This window comes from Bombyx mandarina, chromosome 06 (genome assembly GCF_030267445.1).
Source record: "Bombyx mandarina strain Sakado chromosome 06, ASM3026744v2".
Taxonomy (NCBI): Eukaryota; Metazoa; Arthropoda; class Insecta; order Lepidoptera; family Bombycidae; genus Bombyx; species Bombyx mandarina.
In genome coordinates this window covers 3,612,607-3,634,106 of record NC_143213.1, presented here as the reverse complement: position 1 = coordinate 3,634,106, position 21,500 = coordinate 3,612,607, and the positions used below count along the sequence as shown (strand labels likewise).

Here is a 21,500-nt window from a genome sequence, read left to right as displayed (position 1 = left end):
CGGAACTAGCGTTTTATTACCTCAAAACTCACCGTACACGGCTCAATAAATAAGCTATAATCGTTAGGAGTCGACAAAGAAATCCCAACTTTCTTTTTCTCCACCTTATCACACCTTCTATCAGCCGTCATCTCAACACTCACACCTCTCTCTCTCATATCGTCATTCACAAAGAAATCCCAACGAAGCTTTTTAACAGTATTAGCGGGAATGTAGACTTGAAACAAAAGTTAAGTATTTTATTTATTAAAATGAATATTGTTTAATACTCTTTTGGTTTCGTTTCTTCATTACCGTGAGCTTCACGTGCTGGTTTTTATGCATAGTTTTAGCATTTTTTTATATGTATTTCAAAGTGGAGATAGATGAATTAATTGTGCTACATAAAGTGTTTTAGTTATAATAAATATGAAATGTTTATATTTATTTGAGTTATCTTTTATTTGTTGTTGTAATAATGTGAAGTTTCATGTGTATGATCGTTGTGAATAACATAATTACGTTTTATTACAGTCAAGGTGTTAAAGAGCCATAATGGGAAACGAATCGTTCTAGTTAACGGTTACGTGTTTAACTGCGTGTCTGATAATAAAAATTCCAAAAATTGGAGCTGCAATCGTGCGAAGTGTAAATCAGTTTGTACCACATCCAAGGATATGAAGATAATTCTACATAGTTCTCTAGAACATAACCATCCGAAGCCCGAATTCAAAATGATCAACGGTTATTTTGTGAAATTGTAATAACTGTACTCTACGTGTTTTGTAATTAAAATTGCTGCATAATAATGTTCATTGTACAATTACGCAGCATTGTATGTAGTTTAAAATTTGTAATGGAATTGATTTTCTTTTTTTTTGTCTACCATATTTTCAGTTGCCTCGAGAGGCTGTCCGGACTGTCCCTTTACTGATGGGTCAGCGTGATTTATGTAAATACTATGGTATAATTTAAAAAGAGCGAATGAACACTATTTATCCTGACCATATTAAATAAAAGTATATATATTTGTATAATGTAATATAAAGTGAGTATATGTATATGTATTGTTTTTTATCTTGTAATATGTTTATATTATTATATGTGATGTTTACTGTATGCACTAGGTTTGTGTTCCTAATTGTTCTTTCCTTCTGCGGGCCTACTGGAAGAGATTTCAACATGAAATAAGTAGTGCCCTTGTACTCTGTATCCTTATTGTCGTGTTTCTTCTAACAGCTGTGTGTACAAATATATTAAAAAAAAACAAAATTAGTTTGTTGATGTGAATGTGTTGATGTTTGTGCATATCTGTTGATATTGATTGCAAAAGTTATGCAGAGTTATTTACACCCCTTTAATGTTTAAGTTTACAAAAAGGAAACACAGAATACTTTCGGTATAAAAAATATCTTATAAAACCTATCCGATATATATTCAATTTTTTTTTCTTCATAAAATCAGTTCAATTCGTTACTCTGTGGGCGGTTGAAAATAAAAGAATTCAGGTAGCACTAGCATTATTAGCATATTTAGAAATACTAATGTCATTTTGTATATTGTAAGTATTTTAATAAATACACATTTTATTCATATGATTTTCGCCAACGATTTTTACTTATTACTAGGGAAGTGATTGTTAAAATATCTATTCAAGTGATTTTTCTTGTGAAAAAGATTTTGACGACGTACATTTGTTTGTCACCATATAAATAAAAAAAAATAAAAAAATAAAATCATGTCAACCACAGCTCAAAGCGGCTACAGAGATGTCTTTATTGTTTTATCTCATCAGACTCAACTGTAGCACAAATGTATGAAGTTATTTATGGAAATGTCGTCGTCGTCGTCATGAAGTCGTCGTGGCCTAAAGGATAAGACGTCCGGTGCATTCGTATGTAGCGATGCACCGGTGTTCGAATCCCTCAGGCGGGTTACCAATTTTTCTAATGAAATACGTACTTAACAAATGCTCACGATTGACTTCCACGGTGAAGGAATAACATCGTGTAATACAAATCAAACCCGCAAAATTATAATTTGCGTTATTAATGGTGGTAGGACCTCTTGTGAGTCCGCACAGGTAGGTACCACCACCCCGCCTATTTCTGCCGTGAAGCAGTAATGCGTTTCGGCTTGAAGGGTGGGGCAGCCGTTGTAACTATACTGAGACCTTAGAACTTATATCTTAAGGTGGGTGGTGCATTTACATTGTAGATGTCTATGGGCTCCAGTAACCACTTAACACCAGGTGGGCTGTGAGCTCGTCCATCCATCTAAGCAATAAATAAAAAATATGAACATTACAGAAAGGTATTAATATAAATTAATGTATTTTTTTATCACAGTAACATTAGTAAAGAATCTCAATGGAAAACAGATCGCTCTAGTGAACGATTACGTCTTCAACTTCGTTAAGAACAACAGAAACACGAGCAACTGGAAATGCAACAAGCCGAAGTGCAGATCGGTATTCACGACAACAAAAGACTTGAAGATAATCCACAGTATTCTAGAGCATAATCATCCGAAATCGAAATATAGGATGATCAATGGGTATTTTGTGAAACTGTAACTTCTCAGCACCGTACAAAGTGGATTTGTTTTTGTTTATAGAAGTTGATGGGCATACACAGTCCACAACGTTTGGACCGCAGTCTGCATATACCACTTTGAGATATGCGATAGAAATTTGGTTTAAAGCACTGGACTCTATTGTGTCACAATAACATCTGCTTTCAAAACTAAAAATCAAGTAGGCTTTTACAGACGCCTTCAAAATGGTGATGCCTTAATTATCGATTTGAAACGTAGTTTATCACTGAGAAAAAACACCGCCTATTTAAAAAAGTACATTTCAACAGAATTTACGAGCAAATAAATTTCCCCACTCCATTTTTTTCGGTCTCTTGCCTTTTTCATCCCGTCTCTACCAACCACTTTGACCAGGTCATCGGTCCACCTCGTTGGCTGTTATGCCCACGCTACGACGTCCAGTACGAGGTCTTCACTCCAGTACTTTTGTGCTCCACCGATTGTCGGTGCGACGGTATATGTGGCCGGCCCACTTCCACTTTTTCCGGTCTTTGTGGCGAGGCTTGGGGGAGGCCTATGTCCAGCAGTGGACGTCCATGGGCTGATAAGAAATAAACTAATACATAGTAAATTAGTTTAATAATTAATATTTTTCAGAATAATTAAAAAATAAAATAATTCATGATTAAATAAGTAAAAATAAACTATGATTTACTACGAAGAAACAGGGCTTAATTACTTAAATTTTCCTACCTAAGCGAAGCTGAGTGAGTAGTTGAGCGGGGCTCTAACCTGAGTAAAAATTAATTACTGAGTACTACTGTTCAAAGATCTGCTTAGCACTTTTGCAGTGTGCTGTGTATGCTTTTGTTGCGTAAACTTGTGAACTCGCTCACGAGCTACCTGGTGTTAAGTAGTCACCGGAGCACACAGACGTGACAACGTGAACATCGCTATCTGAGACTGTCGTCTAAGTCTTAATTGTATAGCAAATCGACTGTTTCACCGTTCAAACCAAGGTGAAATAGCCAGGGTCCTAGTTTATATAAAACTAGCGACCCGCCCTCGCTTCGCTTCGGAAACATTAAAACACACATGAAACCAAAAAAATAATTTTTTTTTTTTTTTTAAAAGTAGCCTATGTTCATCGGGGACAATGTCGGCTACTAATGGAAAAATAATTTTTCAAATCGGTCCAGTAGTTTCGGAGCCTATTCGAAACAAACAAACAAACAAATCTTTCCTCTTTATAATATTAGTATAGATGGTAATTTAGAAACCGATATTGACGATTAGCGCATTTAAATCTTTATGAGAGACTTCGCCAACTGTTACATTTAAGAACTTATGTAGATTTTGAGTAAATTATGACAGTAAAATTTATGTATTATTTCACTTAACTCTTATCCAAACAAAATATATAAACGTTACGACCATATGTTATTGAAAGGAAAAGCACAGATTTATAAGTAATTATACGGTCTAATCTCGCATTTTAATTTTTAATTTTATTATTTCTTATGTTTCGAATACTTTTCGCGATCACGATCATTTACGTAATCGCAATAATATTTTTTTTTCAATAGTACGATGTCCACTATTTTAGGACTTTTTGAAAGGTGACACGTTGAGTCTATAGTTATATGGAGTTAAAAGAATGTCTGGCAGAAGAGTGTTATTTAATAGAGAAATAAGCACCAAGCTTAGAGGACTCGAGGTAGTAAAACAAGGAGAATATTTTACTATCAAAGAAGGATTAGGAAGAAATATTAAGAGTGGGAATATAACTTTTGGTTAGTAATCGAATGGAATACTAATTGTTGTTGTTGGTGAAAAGTGCTCGTTAAATTATTTGTCTAGTGGACTATAATATAGATTCCCAAACCTTTTGTAATGCATTGAACTGTTTTTTAACTTACATCGGTATATTTCAGTGAAATGGGTGACAAACGGGATGGGAGTAATGCTGGCGATAATAAGAGGATTCACATTCTATCGGCACGTCGAGCACAGGATGTCCCAGTTCTGGCGATGCACAAGTTCTGGACAATGTCCGGCCAGGTTCACTCTACAAAAGAACGGAGACATAGAACGAGCTAGTTTGGTACACAGCCACGAGCCGCCGATGTTTTCGATTATCAACGGTGTTTATATTAAATTGTAAATCTTATATCTTTAAACGAGCAATTCTTGTATATAAATATATATACAATCTGAATCTCGGAAACAGCTTCAACGATTTTCATAAAATTTAGTATACAGGGGATTTCGGGGGCGATAAATCGATCTAGCTATAATTTACTATCAGAAAATGTTGTTTTATTCGTGTTTTCAATAATCAACTTTATCGATAATCAACTTAAACATAAACTTTTTTTTTATTGAAAGAAAATAACTAATAATATAATATAATATCAATATGTAATTCGTATTTAAATATAATTTCTAAAAAACATAATTTATCAAAAAAAAAAACCGAGCGAAGCTCGGTCATCTTCTATTGAAAAATTTAAAACAGCTATTGATGCCTGAATCTCATGATTTGCATGTAGTAGTGTTTTTGGGGTTCGCGTTAGTCATAATAACGCAGAGTTTCTTCGCTTATTTATGCGAATAAATAAAGAAGATTGATGCTTCGACCTCATGATTTGCGAACGGATTTTATGTAGTAGTGTTTTTTGATTCCGCGTAAGACACAATGACCCAGAGCTCCTTCGCTTATGTTTAAATAAAGCAGAAACTAAAATAGTCTTAGTAAACTTATAACAGAAGACGAAGTACTTAAGAAGAATTACTAGTGGTAGGACGTCTTGTGAGTCCGCATGGGTAGGTACCACTACCCTGCCTATTTCTGCCGTGAAGCAGTAATGCGATTCGGTTTGAAGGGTGAGGCAGCCGTTGTACTGTAAAAACTGAGACCTCATAATTTATGTGTCGAGGTGGGTGGCGGAATTTAGGTTGTAGATGTCTATGGGCCCCGGTAACCACTTAACACCAGGTGGGACGTGAGTCCGTCCACCCATCTAAGCAGTAAAAAAAGTACTCATGGTAAAAGCTTACGAATATTGACTATTTGTGAGTATAAACTAGGTGATACGCTTATTGGGTGTAAAAGGAATATAACCGAAATGACTATAAAGTAGTATTTTTTTTTTTGTAATATTCGCCTAATATGTGGCATGAGATCGTTTTTTAAATGTCTAGTCTATGGATCTAGTCACAATATTTAAGATGTTAATGCATAGTAGTAGTATAGAAATAATCCAGTAAAGTGTTGTACAGGTTTCGGAAGATACCTCTTCTCATGTGAAGCACACGTGTTTATTTTGATAATATTATAAATTATGTTAATATAAAATAATAATATACTTTACGCATGCTTGCGGCTGACAAATTTAAAGACTTCACAAAACGAGGAGGTTTGATATTCGACAGTATGTTTGTTACTTAAGAACTTTTTTCTAATTTTGTAGGTTTATTTATTTATTTGAAAGCTGGTGTTTCTCATTCGGTTCCATTAAATTTTTTATCAAAATCTAACCGGCAGTATATTCTGAGTTATCGTTATCAATGTAGATTTTATTGACATTGATTATATTGATAATATTATCATAGTTATGATATTAAGTCAGTTTTGATTTTGTTGAATTTTTGCATTGGAGATTGCTTATTTGATAAAATTATTTAACGCGGTGTAGTAAAGCCTCGATAAATTCAAATTCTAGACAGTATACTATGCTAGACATATATGTATGTATATACTACTAGACAGTATTTGAATTATAGATAAGAAAGAATAGAAAAGAAAATGAAGATTAAAACCAAACCCGGTCAGATTATATATTTATACATTATTTTTAAACAAAAATGCAATAAATACGTATATATGTATTTAGAAAATTGTCCAGATTCTTAATAGAGCAGATTTTTAATAGAGCAGTTTTTACGAGTTATGTTATTTTTAAGACTTACATCAGTATTTTACTTAATTGTAATTCAGAAAACCTTAAAGATAATGATAATGAATTTGATTATACTTCAACTATTTAAAAAACCACACTATATTGACGCCGATTAGTGGAAAGAAAACTTATTTCATAAAACTGTATATTTGTGTAGTTTTAGTTGAAATAATGCGCAAATCTTATTTGATTAAAATGTAATTAGAACTGCGTTTTTATCTTTCTAAAATCAGGTTCCATATTTCATGTACATACCTAAATTTTATTATTATGATTAAGTTGACAGACTATCCTCATGAAATAACGAATTGACGATATCACTTTTATGATAACTTTTTAATAGATCAAAAAAAAAGATTACTTTGTATTCGTTAGTGTGTGTGCTCTTTTTAGAAGACGCGAACTCAAGCATAAATCAATACTGTTCTTCCCATTGTCTGCTGTTGAGAGGTAATAAAACAAATTCAAGTTGTGCATGTCACCGAGCGGTTCAACGCGTGTTAAACTTTAAGATAAACATAGATGACGTATTTTTTTGAAGTGAAACTTCTTTAGAATCTTTGTGATTTCAAACTCGATGAAACGAAAAAATAAGTCCATAGAGACACAACCACATAAATGTATAGGATTCAGCCGGCGAGAGAATGAGATAGAACTCATTACACATTTTCGGTCTCCTCCTTGTGCGACTTTTCGTAGCATCCCCACTATCATCTACTAAACATTGTCCATATGTATGCTCCTGTGTAGTGGGATAGTCAGTATATCTATATCTTATTTATAAGTTTCACTTCTACCGTGTGTGACTTGCACACACACACACACTTTCTAAATGATATTTCGTTTTCCAGTGCAGTACTTGAGGAAGTGGGATGGGAAATTGATCGGCGTATGGAACGGGCACACGTTTTATACTTCGAACAGCACGCCGGGCCGATGGAAGTGCACCAGGTCGAACAACACGAGGAGATGCCGGGCTTTCTTCACCGTCGTCCCGCCGTACGGTGATATGATAAAGTACAACAACGTCCACACACACGATCCGCCCTCATTCGCTGTAAGAAATGGCTACTTTTACAAGACCGGTTAGACTAAAACAATTACTAGCATTGTGTTATATCGAGAAGTGAAAGGCTGTTTTGTTTAAGCGACATTTTTGCAACTTTACAAGATAGGCAACTAATGATAGGCAGCAGCTAATGGTAGGCAGCGGCTTGGCTCTGCCCCTGGCATTGCTGTAGTCCGTGAGCGCCGGTAACCACTTACCATCAGGTGGGTCGAACGCTCGTCTGCCTACAAAGGCAATAAAAAAAAGACAGCCATTTAAAGTTTCAAATTTGGAAATAATATCGTAACAAAAAATACTTGTTCAGATATTTGAATGGAGTTAACTTAATTGAAGTTCAATTAAAAAAATCGAACTGTTAATTTTGATAATGCAATTATAAAACGCACCTTTAATTACAAAGATAAATGTCGCGTATTAAGCGAAATGTCGCTTAAACCAAATAGGCTTTCACCCCTCGATATCATAACGGTGTTTAATTAAAAAAAAGGTACACAGAAACTTACAGTAGTTTAAGCGGTTTAAATTTCTTGTAAAATTTCCAATTATATATTTATTGAAAACGTCTAACGTTTGCCAGTAACGTCTTGTGCAATAAAAGTGTCTATGTATTGTTAAAATATTTAGAATCGGATCGATACATAACTACGAATACGCACTTATGTGTGATAGCGCATAAAAAGACTAATGGAAGCTTTTATGCATTTCAATTGATAAATAGCAGTAGTACTGTAGCGATTATTTGTAGTAGATATAGGTGAATCGATGTTAATGTAAAAGTAAATTATGTATAATCCAACCGCTCCGGGGGAAGGTGTAGCGCGGCACTATCAATCGGGCTCTTGGCCCGTCGACCGAGGGAACCGGCGGTCATGTTGCTGGCGGCCGCCGGTCCGGCGTCTGGGGGACGACGGGATGGATGTAATGTGCTCTGCGTAAACCCTGTCCCGCCGTCTCAATAGCTCCCTGGACTGGGTTCCCGCCCGGTCCGGGGTAGGGCGTCGGCTGTGAGCGGCAGGAGTTTTTAGTGAGGTTCGACTCCCACATACCCCACCTGCCGTGCGGGTGGGGATCCGGCGATTTTCTCCTGTGAAAAAAAAAAAACATAAATTCCAAGAATAACAATGCCTGTTTAGCTGCCACATACTATAAGAAATTGTTTCTCACGTACAATATGTATGACATAGAAATTTACCTATAGAAAAGTTTATGCTTAATATGTTGAACCTAGGAAATGAACACATCTTTTATTATTAATTTTCAAACATGCGTAATGGGACGTATTTAATACATGGGCACAAAAACAAGGAAAATTTCTTGCTTTCAAAGTTGATTGGAATTATACCGTTCGTAGCATGTTTGAAAAACAAGTATGTGCCGATTTTAACACTGCATGAAATTAAAACATGTTTTGTGAATGAATTGTATTTCTTACATGATTGTTTTCTGTAAAGTATGCATGGAAGCAAGCAGACATTCCCTAAATCGGACACAAATACAGATTTGCTTTTCAAATGATACCAAAGTGTAAATAAGTAGATTTATTGAAATAAAAGCATTCGAATTACTATGAAATATGGTTTGATATTTTGTAATAAATAAGTGACGATTTTAGTATAGAATAGATCACGGGGTTCTTACATACGTATTACAAGAGCTAAACTAAAACAGTTGTTTGTATACTAGGATTGGATCTTAGGAGAAAATTCTGGAAGAAAAGTAGAACCTTTTAGATCCTTTAATAGCTCGTTTTCGGTATTGAACGGGAAATACAATCATAAATTATTGTATAGTATGTCATTTAAATATTGTCTTCAGAAATTTTGGTAGATCCCTATGAACTCTATGAAGCTACCAATATATTAATATAGTATTTTGGTGACAGTTCTATAGATTTAAACTTCGGGAAATCTTTAATGTGGATATGAAATTATGCGTCAAGACATAATTTACTCCCCGCCGAATGACCTGACCTTCAACTTGTTACGCATTTATTCACTGTTGTTTTAAATTTTATGGTAATGCTCAAATAGTGGTATCGGTTGGTCGCCACAGCTATGAGTGTAAATGATATTAAATGCTTCGTTTAATTTAAAATAACGTGTCAAATTTCATTTCAGTGACCCTAGCTCTGAACCAAAGGGGCAAAGAAGTGGCAATAGTCGACGGGTACATGTTCAACTGCGTTCACCGAAACCAGAAGAGCTCGAACTGGCAGTGCAACAAGAATAAATGCAAAGCCGTGCTGACTACGGACAAACAGTTGAAGATCAAACGCGGATATCTGGTGCACAACCACGCGCCCTCGCCTTACAACATCGTTAACGGGTACTACCTTAAAATAGGCCCTAAAGATTCTGTGCCGCCAAAACTGTAAGATATATATTCTCAATTGTGATATAAAATAAGGGATTACATGTTTACTATAAACCTCTCCGGCTTGAGCCCTATGAGCTCACCTACAAACGTTAGGGTGAAGCTGAAATAGCCTCTCAAGGCTATCAGCATAGGTAGGGAAAAAAAACTATAAACCTGTGATTATTCTTAAATATTTGAGAATATCATATGTATTGATCATATCTATCTAAATTTATTTCAATTTTGAAAACGGCTGCAGCATTTTACAGCATTTTAAGTGATGAAATTTTATTCAAGGAACTATTGGTGCTAGCGATGATTATAGGTATACCGCCTAACTGCAGTCTTGAAACACTGATCTGATCCACAAAGACGGCTAGACGTTATTACACAAACGAAGGAGATCTGCTGTGTTAAGAAGAAACTTCTTAAATTAGAAAAATGATTACCTACATACGTTTTGGAAATATTGCCAAACGTATCAGGGTTCAAATATTTAAATTATAAAAGAAATAAACTCGAGATAAAATCGTTAAATTGTATGTAATAAAAATATAATCATCCGTTCATTTTTAAAGACTAATTACTTTTTGTAAAGTTTTTGCTTTTTATTGCCCATGCAGGCAGACGAGCATACGGCCCACCTGATGGTGAGCGGTTAGCGTCGCTCATGGACGTCAAAAATGCCAGGGACAGAGCCAAGCCGCTCCCTACCGCTTAATACTCTCCACAAGCCTCGTTTGAAGAAGGACATGTCATAGCGCTCGGGAAACACCGTGGAGGGGAGCTCGTTCCAAAGCCGGATGGTACGTGGCAAAAATGATGTCTGGAAACGCACTGTGGATGAACGCAGCGGCTCCAGCTAGTATGGCTGAACTCTACTCCGGCGGCGGGCGGTGAGATGGTAAAAACGAGATGAAGGTATCATCTCAAACAATTCCTCAGAGCACTTGGTAGGCAGCGGCTTGGCTCTGCCCCTGGCATTGTTGAAGTCCATGGGCGACGGTAACCACTCACCATCAGATGGGCAGTGTACTCGTCTGCCTACAAGGGCAATAAAAAAAAAAAACCTAATATATTAACTTTGAAATGGAGATTTATGTACTTTAAAGTTGATATTTCCTTAAGTATAAATAAGCAATTTTTCGTGTGATCAATAAAATTGATTGCGAATTGGCGGAATCAAGATATTAAAAAAAATTTGATAGGTATTCACCACACAAACAATATGATTTATTTTATAGTTCAGGTTGTATGAATACGAAATACGTTTAAAAAAACATAAATAACTATAAAATTAAGTCATACATAATATAATAACACAATGCGATCGTGGCCCAGTAGCATCTTGTGTATATTTCAATGGCAAGGTCGCAGATTCGAGATTAGGTACACTTGGGCGTTTTCATCACACTAAATATCAGAGTTTAGATAATGTCAGTGTGTTGAAAAGACTCCAATTTGTCTTGTAAACAATGCACGTTCTAGTTGTATGTACGTCACATAATATTAATTGCTTATTCAATTGCACCACACGTTAGGTTAGTAGAAAGTGATATTTAAGATACGTGATAAAAAAATATGTTTTAATATTAGTTATGGCTCGTTGTAGGCATATTATTATGACGTCTGCCAACAAGGGCAATAAAAAAAAAACTTGGTATAAGATATCAAATAAGTCAGTCTTATTCACACTCGTAGACGCAACCACACACACGCATACAACACACACAAAATCGCACATACATACACACACACACGCGCGCACACGATACAGTGCCTATTGTTGTAATACAATGTTAGCTGAACTCGACTAGGTTTTGCTGTAGCTTTGTTTGATATTAATATCGTCCATATTTGAATCCTATTTGAATTTTAGTCGTCGTGACCTAAAGGATAACACGTCCGGTGCATTAGTATCTAGCGATGCAACGGTGTTCGAATCCCGCAGGCGGGTACCAATTTTTCTAATGAAATACGTACTTAACAAATGTTCACGATTGACTTCCACGGTGAAGGATTAACATCTTATAATAAAATTCAAACGCGCAAAATTATAATTTGCATAATTACTGGTGGTAGGACCTCTGGTGAGTCCGCACGGATAGGTATCACCGCCCTGCCTATTTCCGCCGTGGGGCAGCCGTTGTAACTAAACAGAGACCTTGGAATTTATATCTCAAGGTGAGTGGCGCATTAACGTTGTAGAGGTTTATGGGCTCCAGTAACCTCTTAACACCAGGTGGGCTGTGAGCTCGTTCACCCATCTAAGCAATAAATAAAAATAATAATTTTGTTTATATTATTTCATAGGTTCTAAAGTTTATTACAAGGAACCCTAATTATTTTTTTAATATAAATAAATCGGCTTTTAGATATTAAATATCAATTAATTAATCTAATCATAGTATAATTAAAATAACTTTTATAGAATGGCATGTGTCTTTTTATTTTTTTCCTTAATTATTATCTTTAAAAATACCGTGACTAGAACAAATATTAAATATTATTAACACCAATATCTTTTGCTTATTAAAGACGATCGCACCGTCGGAGTGGTAGCTAAAAGTGAAAATTAAACCGGAATATTATTTAATTTTAGATTAGTAAAATATGTAGTATGGAACTTGTTTTAATATTTGTTTTTTAAAATTAATAATTTCGGCCTAAAAATGTTCTGATTGTTAAATAATAAAAATAGCTTTGTAGTCATTATATAATCATGAAATGTATAATCGTAGTTAATAAAATTTATAATAGCTTAGCACTAACAGGGTTAAAACACGAGAATAAACCGTAAAAAGTAAATTTAATTATTATATAATTTGTCTCTCAGTTTGATAAATCTAGTTTTTATTTCATTTATTTAATATATTAAAAGAAGGGTAACTTTTTTTATTGATCATTTTCTAATTACCCCGTATAGTTATAGTTTGCTTGAATCGTTTTTGTGGTTGTGAACAACGCATGCTCGTCATTTAATGCCGGCTCTATACTCGCGGCGCGAACGGCCGCGAACGCCCGTGACAACTGCGAATCACGAGTGTAGATTTTGTTTACGCCTTCTCGTTCGCGCTTCGCATCGTTCCCTGATCACTGTCGGTTTTTTGGCCCGCGACAAAGGGCTTGCGGCGCGCGAACGCGATCTGAGAAGAAGAGGACTGTGAAGCTTTGCGAGTGTGGAGGGACACAGTTCTCGCGCGAATGTCTGCGTTTATTCGACGTGCGCGACGTCACACGCGAGTGTAGAACCGGAGTAATGTCTCGAATATTTTAGTTACAGTATGTTGTAATGGATATTTTTATACAGCTTTCCGAGTGAAGAAGCGTGACGGTGAAGTCTTAATTGTGTTCAAAGGATACACGTTTTACCAGAGCAGCAGCGATGAGAATGTCGATACATGGCTGTGTGCGGCTAAAAGACAGACCGTGAAATGCAGAGCGGGGTTCGTTATGAGGAAGGGCGAAGACATGATCTTGAAAGGATTCTTTCGCCACACGCACAATAAGCCTCTGTTTGCAATTCGGAATGGAATATACATGAAAATTAATTCAGGTTCTTAAATGGAACCACATAGATTGGAACCTAGATATAACTCGTCTGATGAAGGATCGGTTTCATTTAATTGTAATAAAGCAAAATCCTTAATAAAAATGTAATGAAATAATGTAAAATTGTACCTGTCTACTTATACGTATAATTTAAATGTAACGATATAAAATGTAAATTGGTCTACATCTAGCTTTTTAATTTATTTGTGTGTGTGTGTGTTTATGTTGTGTGCATTATACAATAATGCGATAGTCTTGTAGATGAAACTAGTCATAAGATATTTATAATTTATGTAGATTTTTTTACTGTTTATGCTGTGAACGTAATGAAATATAATACATATAATTCTGAATACCGTTTAGATCTAATATTTTACTGTCAATCATCGCCAATGGAAATGTAAGAGGAGTTTTTCCTGTTAACCTTATGAGCTTTATTTTAGTGTTTTAAATATCGACATCGCAGAAGATGTTGTTTGTTGATACTCAATAGGCAGTGCCTTTAACTATTTTAACGTGCAGTGAGCATCGTTCCTTGAAAAGTAAAACAAACAAAAAAAATATGAAATCAACGTGATATTATGTGTATTATGTAAAAAAAAATTAGGTGTGCTTTTGAATAAATTGTCCGTATAGGCGTGTCTCTTTTCCAAATGAGAACTGAAGGGTGTTAGGGCTATGTTCATCTAACAATGAAAAGTCGTCAGCGGTAGATAGGAGCCCGATTGTGCTTTTCGGATCAGGAATATCTATGAATTATGTGTTGACGATACGAGTACAATTTGTGATGACAAAACCGGATACATATACCTTAAATATCAGTGTGATATTATTTGTATTCTAATAATATATATATAAATGATGAGCTGTTCGTTAGTCTCGCCAAAACTCGAGAACGGCTGGACCGATTTGGCTAATTTTGGTCTTGAATTATTTGTGGAAGTCTAGAAAAGGTTCAAAAGGTAGATACATATGAAGATACTCGGAATTAAATAAAAATAACAATTTTGTTTTCCCTTTGATGTGTCCCCCGTCGGACGGATTCCTTTTGTTTGTTTTAATTTTATTTTATACCAAAGTTTAGGTCTTTTATTTATTGATTGAGGCACTACGAAGTCTGACGGGTCAGCTAGTAAATTATATTTTTTTGTTATTTCTCGAATATCTAACAATTTTAATTAGCTATGTTCATATTGTTTCAGTCGTCAAAGTGAAGAACACCCACGGGACGACCTTAGCATTATTCAACGGCTACACGTATTACATGACTAGACGCTCAAAGAACTTAAGTACTTGGGTTTGCACCAACGCTAGCAGGGCGACCAGATGTAAAGGAAAAATTATGTTGCTAAATGACGAAGATGTCTTTGTGAAGGGCTGTCTTGAACACACCCATAATAAACCTCGATACATGATCTGCAACGGAATTTATATTAAAATCTAAATTCGTCTTGTAGCGCTCACACGTTCACGATTACATATAAAGTGAAAATTAGTGTTAGTTATAACAATAAACAGAAAGTGCCTACTAATATACATTTTTTTGTAGAGTCCATTGTTTTATAATCTTTTTTTTTTGTAGAATTAAATATTAACGTTACAACAACTATAGTAATACTGAAATACACTAATTCTGTAATTTTCTTTTAGTTAAGTGGATTAAAAATGTAAACGGAGAAATTATTTGCATCGTCAATGGATACACGTTTCACAACAGAGTAGGGGACACGTGGGTGCGCGAAGCTGACGTCAGGATCCACGGCTGGGTCTGTACCGAAGTGAAAAGCAAAACCAAGTGTCAGGCGAGATTCGTTTGGCACCCTCACAGCGGCATGTTGCATTGCAAACTCAAACATACGCACGCTCCACCGTCTTTTGTTATTAATGACGGAGTCTACGTACAGCATTGAAGGTTCCGGAAGATCTTTTGAACGCTTTAATAATATATTTTTTGAACGCTTTAATAATATCTCTTCTGAACGCTTTAATAATAGCAAATGTATTTTAATCATTATAATGATCATATTAGTCTGAGCCATGTTGTTAGATTTTAGAAATGTAAGTCGTTGATTTACTAGAAATGTGTTACTATTCGTTACTGTTTATAATGTTAAATATATAAAAATATATAGTTTATCGTTACCAAAGATTGTTGAAAGAAACGAAATGGTTTTTTTTTTCTATTTAACATTATTGAAAAATGCAAAGGCTCCTGATTTGAATAACATTTTAGATGCTATATTAATGTTCTCGTTTGCATTGTAGTGACGTGGGTGAAAAATAATCGAGGCAAAAGACTGGCATTGATGGATGGGTACACGTTTTATAACAGCTTTAATAGTAAATCCAATCAAGTGTGGACTTGCACGAACTCAGGGCAGGGCAGGACCTGTAGAAGCCGCTTCGTTCTGTCGAATAGTGGTTATATAATTCGCAGTCACACTGATCATACGCATAACCCTCCGACTTACGCTATCGTGGAGGGAGTATATGTGAAATTGTAAATTTACAAATCACGTTCCTGGCGAGATAAAATTTGCATCAGGATTTTCAGGCGCAATTTATTGGAGACCTACTAATTTCATTCACGTAGTTGCATGGCATTTACAACGCTTTAATACGTATGTCTGCCAGTTTTAATTAATGAAAGAAGACGATACGAACTTCAAATACGGACAAAAGATGATTCATGGACCTCTTTTGTTGCATATGTTACAAATTTATCAGATGTTGATTGAAAAAAACCATTGCCAACGCCAAAAAGTGAAAACAAGAAGATTTGTGTGATCGCTAAGTGACGCGCAATCGAAATCGAAGTTAGTCTCTACGTGTCGGGTAATATTCGTGTTACATTGCGTGTACTAAAATAATATCAATAAAAAATTAAACCTATGCGATTTATAATGAAAGTAGTAGTAGTGTTGTAGTGTTTCAAAGTAATATCAGCCCGACTACTTTGAAAAGAGTGCCCATCAGTATTGAGTACAGAATATAATTTGGATGTTAAGTTTTAATTTAGTTTCTATTTAAGTTGGAGTAGTGGTCTGGATAGTTAGCAAGGCGAATTGATAACAGATCGACAGATCGATCGATAAGACAGTGACGGAATGGGGCCAAGATTAGGTTGTATAAGTGTCGGAACACCGATGGACGGTGGACCTATGACTAGTCAGAGCGAGGGGACGGACGTGAATGAGAATGGTGGGCGATCGAATATTATGGCATAAAGAAAGGGAGGCCTATGCCCAGCAGTGGGTATCAAAGTGCTGAATAAATATATATTTATAATAATGATTTACTGATCTTGTTATACCTACTTATTTTTTTGGTCTTTATGCTCTTGACTAAGCAGTTTTACCTTAGTTTGTTAATGATGTGCGCCTCCTGACACTCTTACTATTTGTTCGGTGTTAGGAAGTAATTCTAGAATGTCGATACAGTATAGAAGGTCACCTACAAATGACTGGTTGTTGCATCTTGTTGTGGGGGTGCATTTTAAATAAGTATTTATTAATTTTATTATGAGGAGATTATATTGATACGTATAAATTGTATATATTATATTATATTTGTGAGTCGATCAAAATTTCGATCACGATTAATCGATTTAGTGAAGCACTAGTTATGAACATACGGTATTTATATAAAGATAGTTGTATATTTGGATAAATTACGGGTAAATATATAGATTATGAATTTCACATTGTCGGAACTTTAAGGAAATAATTCTGTTTCAAAAATAAAATGAAAAAGGTTTATGATTTCTTTTGTTGTTTGATACTCTGTTTTGAGAATCATTTTATCAATAGACGTGAAGTCTTGAAAACGTCTTACCGATAAAATTTTCGATTAAAATATATAATAATAGTGTGTATTCGAAAGTCAGAGTCACTTCATTCATTTATTTCTTTTTAATCAAACGAGTATCAGGAAACATGACGGTTCTAGACAGTGTTTTTCATAATTTCTTAATAGATTCCCGTTTTATTCGTCGAAGGCCTGTGTTTTTGGTTATTTTTTTATCTTATGAATAGCTAAATTTCCCTGTCAATATTTACATTTAGGTGAGTGAATTAATCGGTGGTAGTTGGGTACCTGGTTACCTGGTAGTGCTTGGAAGTCGTCGTGGCCTAAAGGATAAGACGTCCGGTGCATTCGTATGTAGCGATGCATCGGTGTTCGAATCCCGCAGGCGGGTACCGATTTTTCTAATAAAATACGTACTTCACAAATGTTCACGATTGACTTCCACGTTCAAGGAATAACATCGTGTAATAAAAATCAAAACCCGCAAAATTATAATTTGCGAATTTAATTATATATTAATTTAATACACATTTTAAATCCACGGACGATATCTTTTTATTACGATGGAGGGATGGGGATGGTGGCTACAGGGTGCGCTGGTCAGGTCAGCAGGGCCAGTTAGCGGACATGGAATAGCAAGGATTATCAGCTACCAGGGGACTCGCTTTTTTTTCCGTCTAAGCTAATAATAGCCTTGAGAGGCTATTTCAGCGTAATCTTAACTAGTAGGTGAGCTCACGGGGCTCAAAACTGACGACGTTGCTAACGTGAACCCTAGCAAGAGCCGTGCCTCGCAGAATCTACCACCGGATCGGAAACGCGACCCACTGAGAAGATCCGGTGAGAAACTCAGTGGGCTGTGGGTTAATTTACTCGTCGAGCTCTTCGTCGCAAGCGACCTGTTCGACGAGAACGATGACCAGTGCTTGAGGTACCTAAAAGCACCGTGGGTGGATCGGGAGGATCCAAAATGACTTGTTTTGGGCGACGTCGACTGCTTTCCATTCTGTCCGCAGGATCGGGAATGGGACTCGCCTAGCGTTGATCGACCAGTACAACTTTTATAACACAAATAAGCAAAAGTGTGGTGGTGATCTTTGGTGGTGCGGGGCGCGTGATACCATAGTTTACGCGATAAGCGAACTTTACTGCGCTCCCAACGAAAGAAATGTTTTATTATAAATTTGTAATGTTTATTAAATTTATATATTATAGTACAGTTCGTTATGGTAACGTTAATTTGTAGTACATACATTTTGTTAATAATAATTATGAAAATGAGATACGATCTAATAGTTTTGATTTTTTTACTGTAAAAAACCAAAAACGTTGTGTACCATGATGTCTAAATTTTATACTAGCCACAAAAAATATAATTCACGTTCATAAAAAAAAAAGAAATAATTTTTCGTTACGTTTCAGTTCGGTGGGCTCTTAGCAAAAGAGGTAACAAAATTCTCATTGTCAACAACTACTTGTTCTATTGCATGAGAGTGCAAAAGAACTCTGATTATTGGTGTTGTTTGTTCGGGACTCAATGCCAGGCGAGGGTCAGCACGACAAAGGGAGGGCAGCTCGTCCGTCACAAACATAAACACAACCATCCCTCCCCGAAATTCTCTATCCACGGTGGAGTTGTAATCAGAGATTGTCCAGTGAAATACTTATAAATGTTTGTTTCTTGTTTATTAGCGTTTATGATCTCTTTTTTTTAATGTTTGTGTTTTCTTTCGGATCATTTTTAATCGGATCAAATTTCATTCTGATGCTTTTCTTGGTTATGTCTTCATACTCCAAACTATGTTATGTTTCGTGATAAAGTAAATAAATAAATATATTATAAAAACGAGTTTCGACTGCTTTTTTATTTCTATGCGGTATTTTAATATAGGTTGTAGCAGGGCTGGATTTAAACTTAATGCCGCTCCTGGGCACCGAAAAAACAGCTGCCCCAATACTGGAATTTTACTTAAACTTATAGTGTAAATATTTTATTTTTCAAAATTAAAATAACTAATTTATTGCAGAAACTTTATTATATATTCCAAAAACAAATAAATATTTGTTTTTTTTTCTAATAATTATAATTTTTTTTTTTTCAGTTTCAAAATTTTGCCACTCTAAAAAATTTGCCGCCCTGGGCACTTGCCTCGACTGCCCCTAGTGTAAATCCACCGCTGGGTTTTAGCTTTATTAAAAAGTCGTATAGCGTTTAGTCTGTTTAGACTTAGAAACGAAATGCTTAGGTAGGTACTAACTATTTTTTTATTCGCAGCTCGATTTGTGAAGAGCCCACGCGGCCGTCTCCTCCTCATTCTGAACGGCTACACGTACTATTGTATGAGGAAACAATTCACGACCAACTACTGGTGGTGTACCAGTGGCATGTCCTGCAAAATGCGTATAACCACCACCAAGGAAGGAAATATCGTACGCATACACAAAAACGGACACGATCACAGTCCGCCAGAATTCATAATAAGGGACGGCGTTTATATAAAAGTGCGTAAGTACTTCCGAGGATTGAACTCTTAAATACCAATGTCTGTTTTACGGGATTGTTTTGCCTCATTTATTTCATGCATAAAGTATCGGATGATTGGAATAATTTTAGGACTACAAATTCTATTCTTGTAAATGTTGTAGGTACTTGTTGTTAGGCAATCGTTGATAGAATATGTATGGCTGTTGGTTCCTTTTCCTTTACGGATGCCATGAGAGCTGCCTCTTTTTATTTATTTATGTTATTGTTTAGATAAGTGACAGTGATCAAAGGCCTACCCGTTCTTAAGTGGCGAAACTTAATTTTAACGTTTTATACAATCGAATTTATTAGAGGCGTTTTTTATTTATTACACTTTGAAATGAATGTTATTTTTCGTTTATTATTAAGGTTATTAACTGATGCTTCTTTGGGTTCCGAAACGGCTTCCTTACGACATTTGAGGCCGTGACCTAAGCTTACCTGAGCTTAGTATAGTAAGTATGGCGACAATGAGGTTTGAATTTACTTTTACACTGCCTCATACGCAAAAACAAAACGCGCAAATATAATGTTGACGAAGCCATCTGCTATCTATGGACGAAACTAGGGATAGGCCGGTTTTGCATCAAAATTTATTATGTTTTAAATAATTTGCAATATAGTAGAACCACGAATATGAAAAAATGTAGGATAGGCCGCTTTTGTGCTGACGGCCTCATTTATGTGTGAACGTTAGTGATATATAACCGGATAAGAATTTTATTTTAATTTTTTGTCACAAAAGTGCTTTGTAATTTGTTATTAATTATAAGATTAAATTAGTGTGAACGATTCGATCTTTGCACTTGATTTTCTTGTCGAAGGCTCGCGGTCATACGTATGACGGTGACTGGTCACCACCGCTGTTGGATCTCAGTATAGACACAGCTGAATAAACTTGTTAGGATCAGCAATATTTTCTAGTCATGTTAGTGAATTAAGGAGTCATGTTATTAAAGTTTTTATAGAAATATAATGCGATTGATTGCGATTGCATGCAGCAGAGATGCGAATGTTGCGATACATGTGTGGAGTAACGAGAATGGATAGAATAGATGAACATGTAAGAGGAAGCTTGAAAGTGACACCTGTGACAGAGAAGCTGAGAAGTGCGCGCTTGGGATAGTATGGACATGTGATGAGACGAAATGAAAATGAGGTTGGTAAGAGAGTGTTAACTATGAATGTGGAAGGATATACAGGAAGAGTTAGACCTAAAAAGAAATGGATGGATTGCGTGAAAGTCGATATGTGTAAGAGGGGAGTGAGCGAAGAAATGGTATATGATAGAGAAGTATGGGAAGAGAAAAGATGTTGCGCCGACCACAGGTAACTGGGAGAAGGGCAGGAGAATGATGATGATGATGATAGAAATGTCACGCGAATTTGTATGAACTCGTTTCGCTACCACAATTATAGCGTTGCTCGCATATAGAAATTATAACTATAAATTTCAAACCAAACAGTTTTAGTATAATATTAAGTTTAATTGTTAACAGTATTCCATTTTGACATAAGTAAAATGCATCGGACGGATTTCAAAATCGAGAACAAATATTTATGAAGTCGAAACATCAATTGAAACTATTTTCATATATTATTTATTACATTTGCTTGAAGATTACACGGCGTTGAACCGAACATGGTCACAGATAAATAGTATTATCATAAAACTAGATATAGTAGTATTCTACTAGACTACACTAGTATTGTCTAA

At 35.5% G+C, this 21,500-nt stretch overlaps 1 protein-coding gene across 21 annotated transcripts in view; it reads left to right on the top strand.

Moving 5' to 3' along the window:
* Positions 1–21,500, top strand: part of LOC114239888 (uncharacterized) — a 471,744-nt gene that overhangs the window by 169,630 nt on the left and 280,614 nt on the right. Inside the window, exon 5 of one of the 21 annotated variants that reach the window (XM_089728067.1) lies at positions 18,682–19,106. The exons of 17 other annotated variants lie outside the window; for them this stretch is intronic. In XM_089728067.1, coding sequence (XP_089584193.1) covers positions 18,682–18,929 — 248 coding nt within the window. In that variant the 3' untranslated portion in view covers positions 18,930–19,106. Of the gene's footprint in view, positions 1–13,210; positions 13,806–14,654; positions 14,985–15,102; positions 15,614–18,681; positions 19,107–21,500 lie in introns of those variants that run through there. 3 more of the 21 variants (XM_089728056.1, XM_089728070.1, XM_089728063.1) reach the window with 3 other exon arrangements.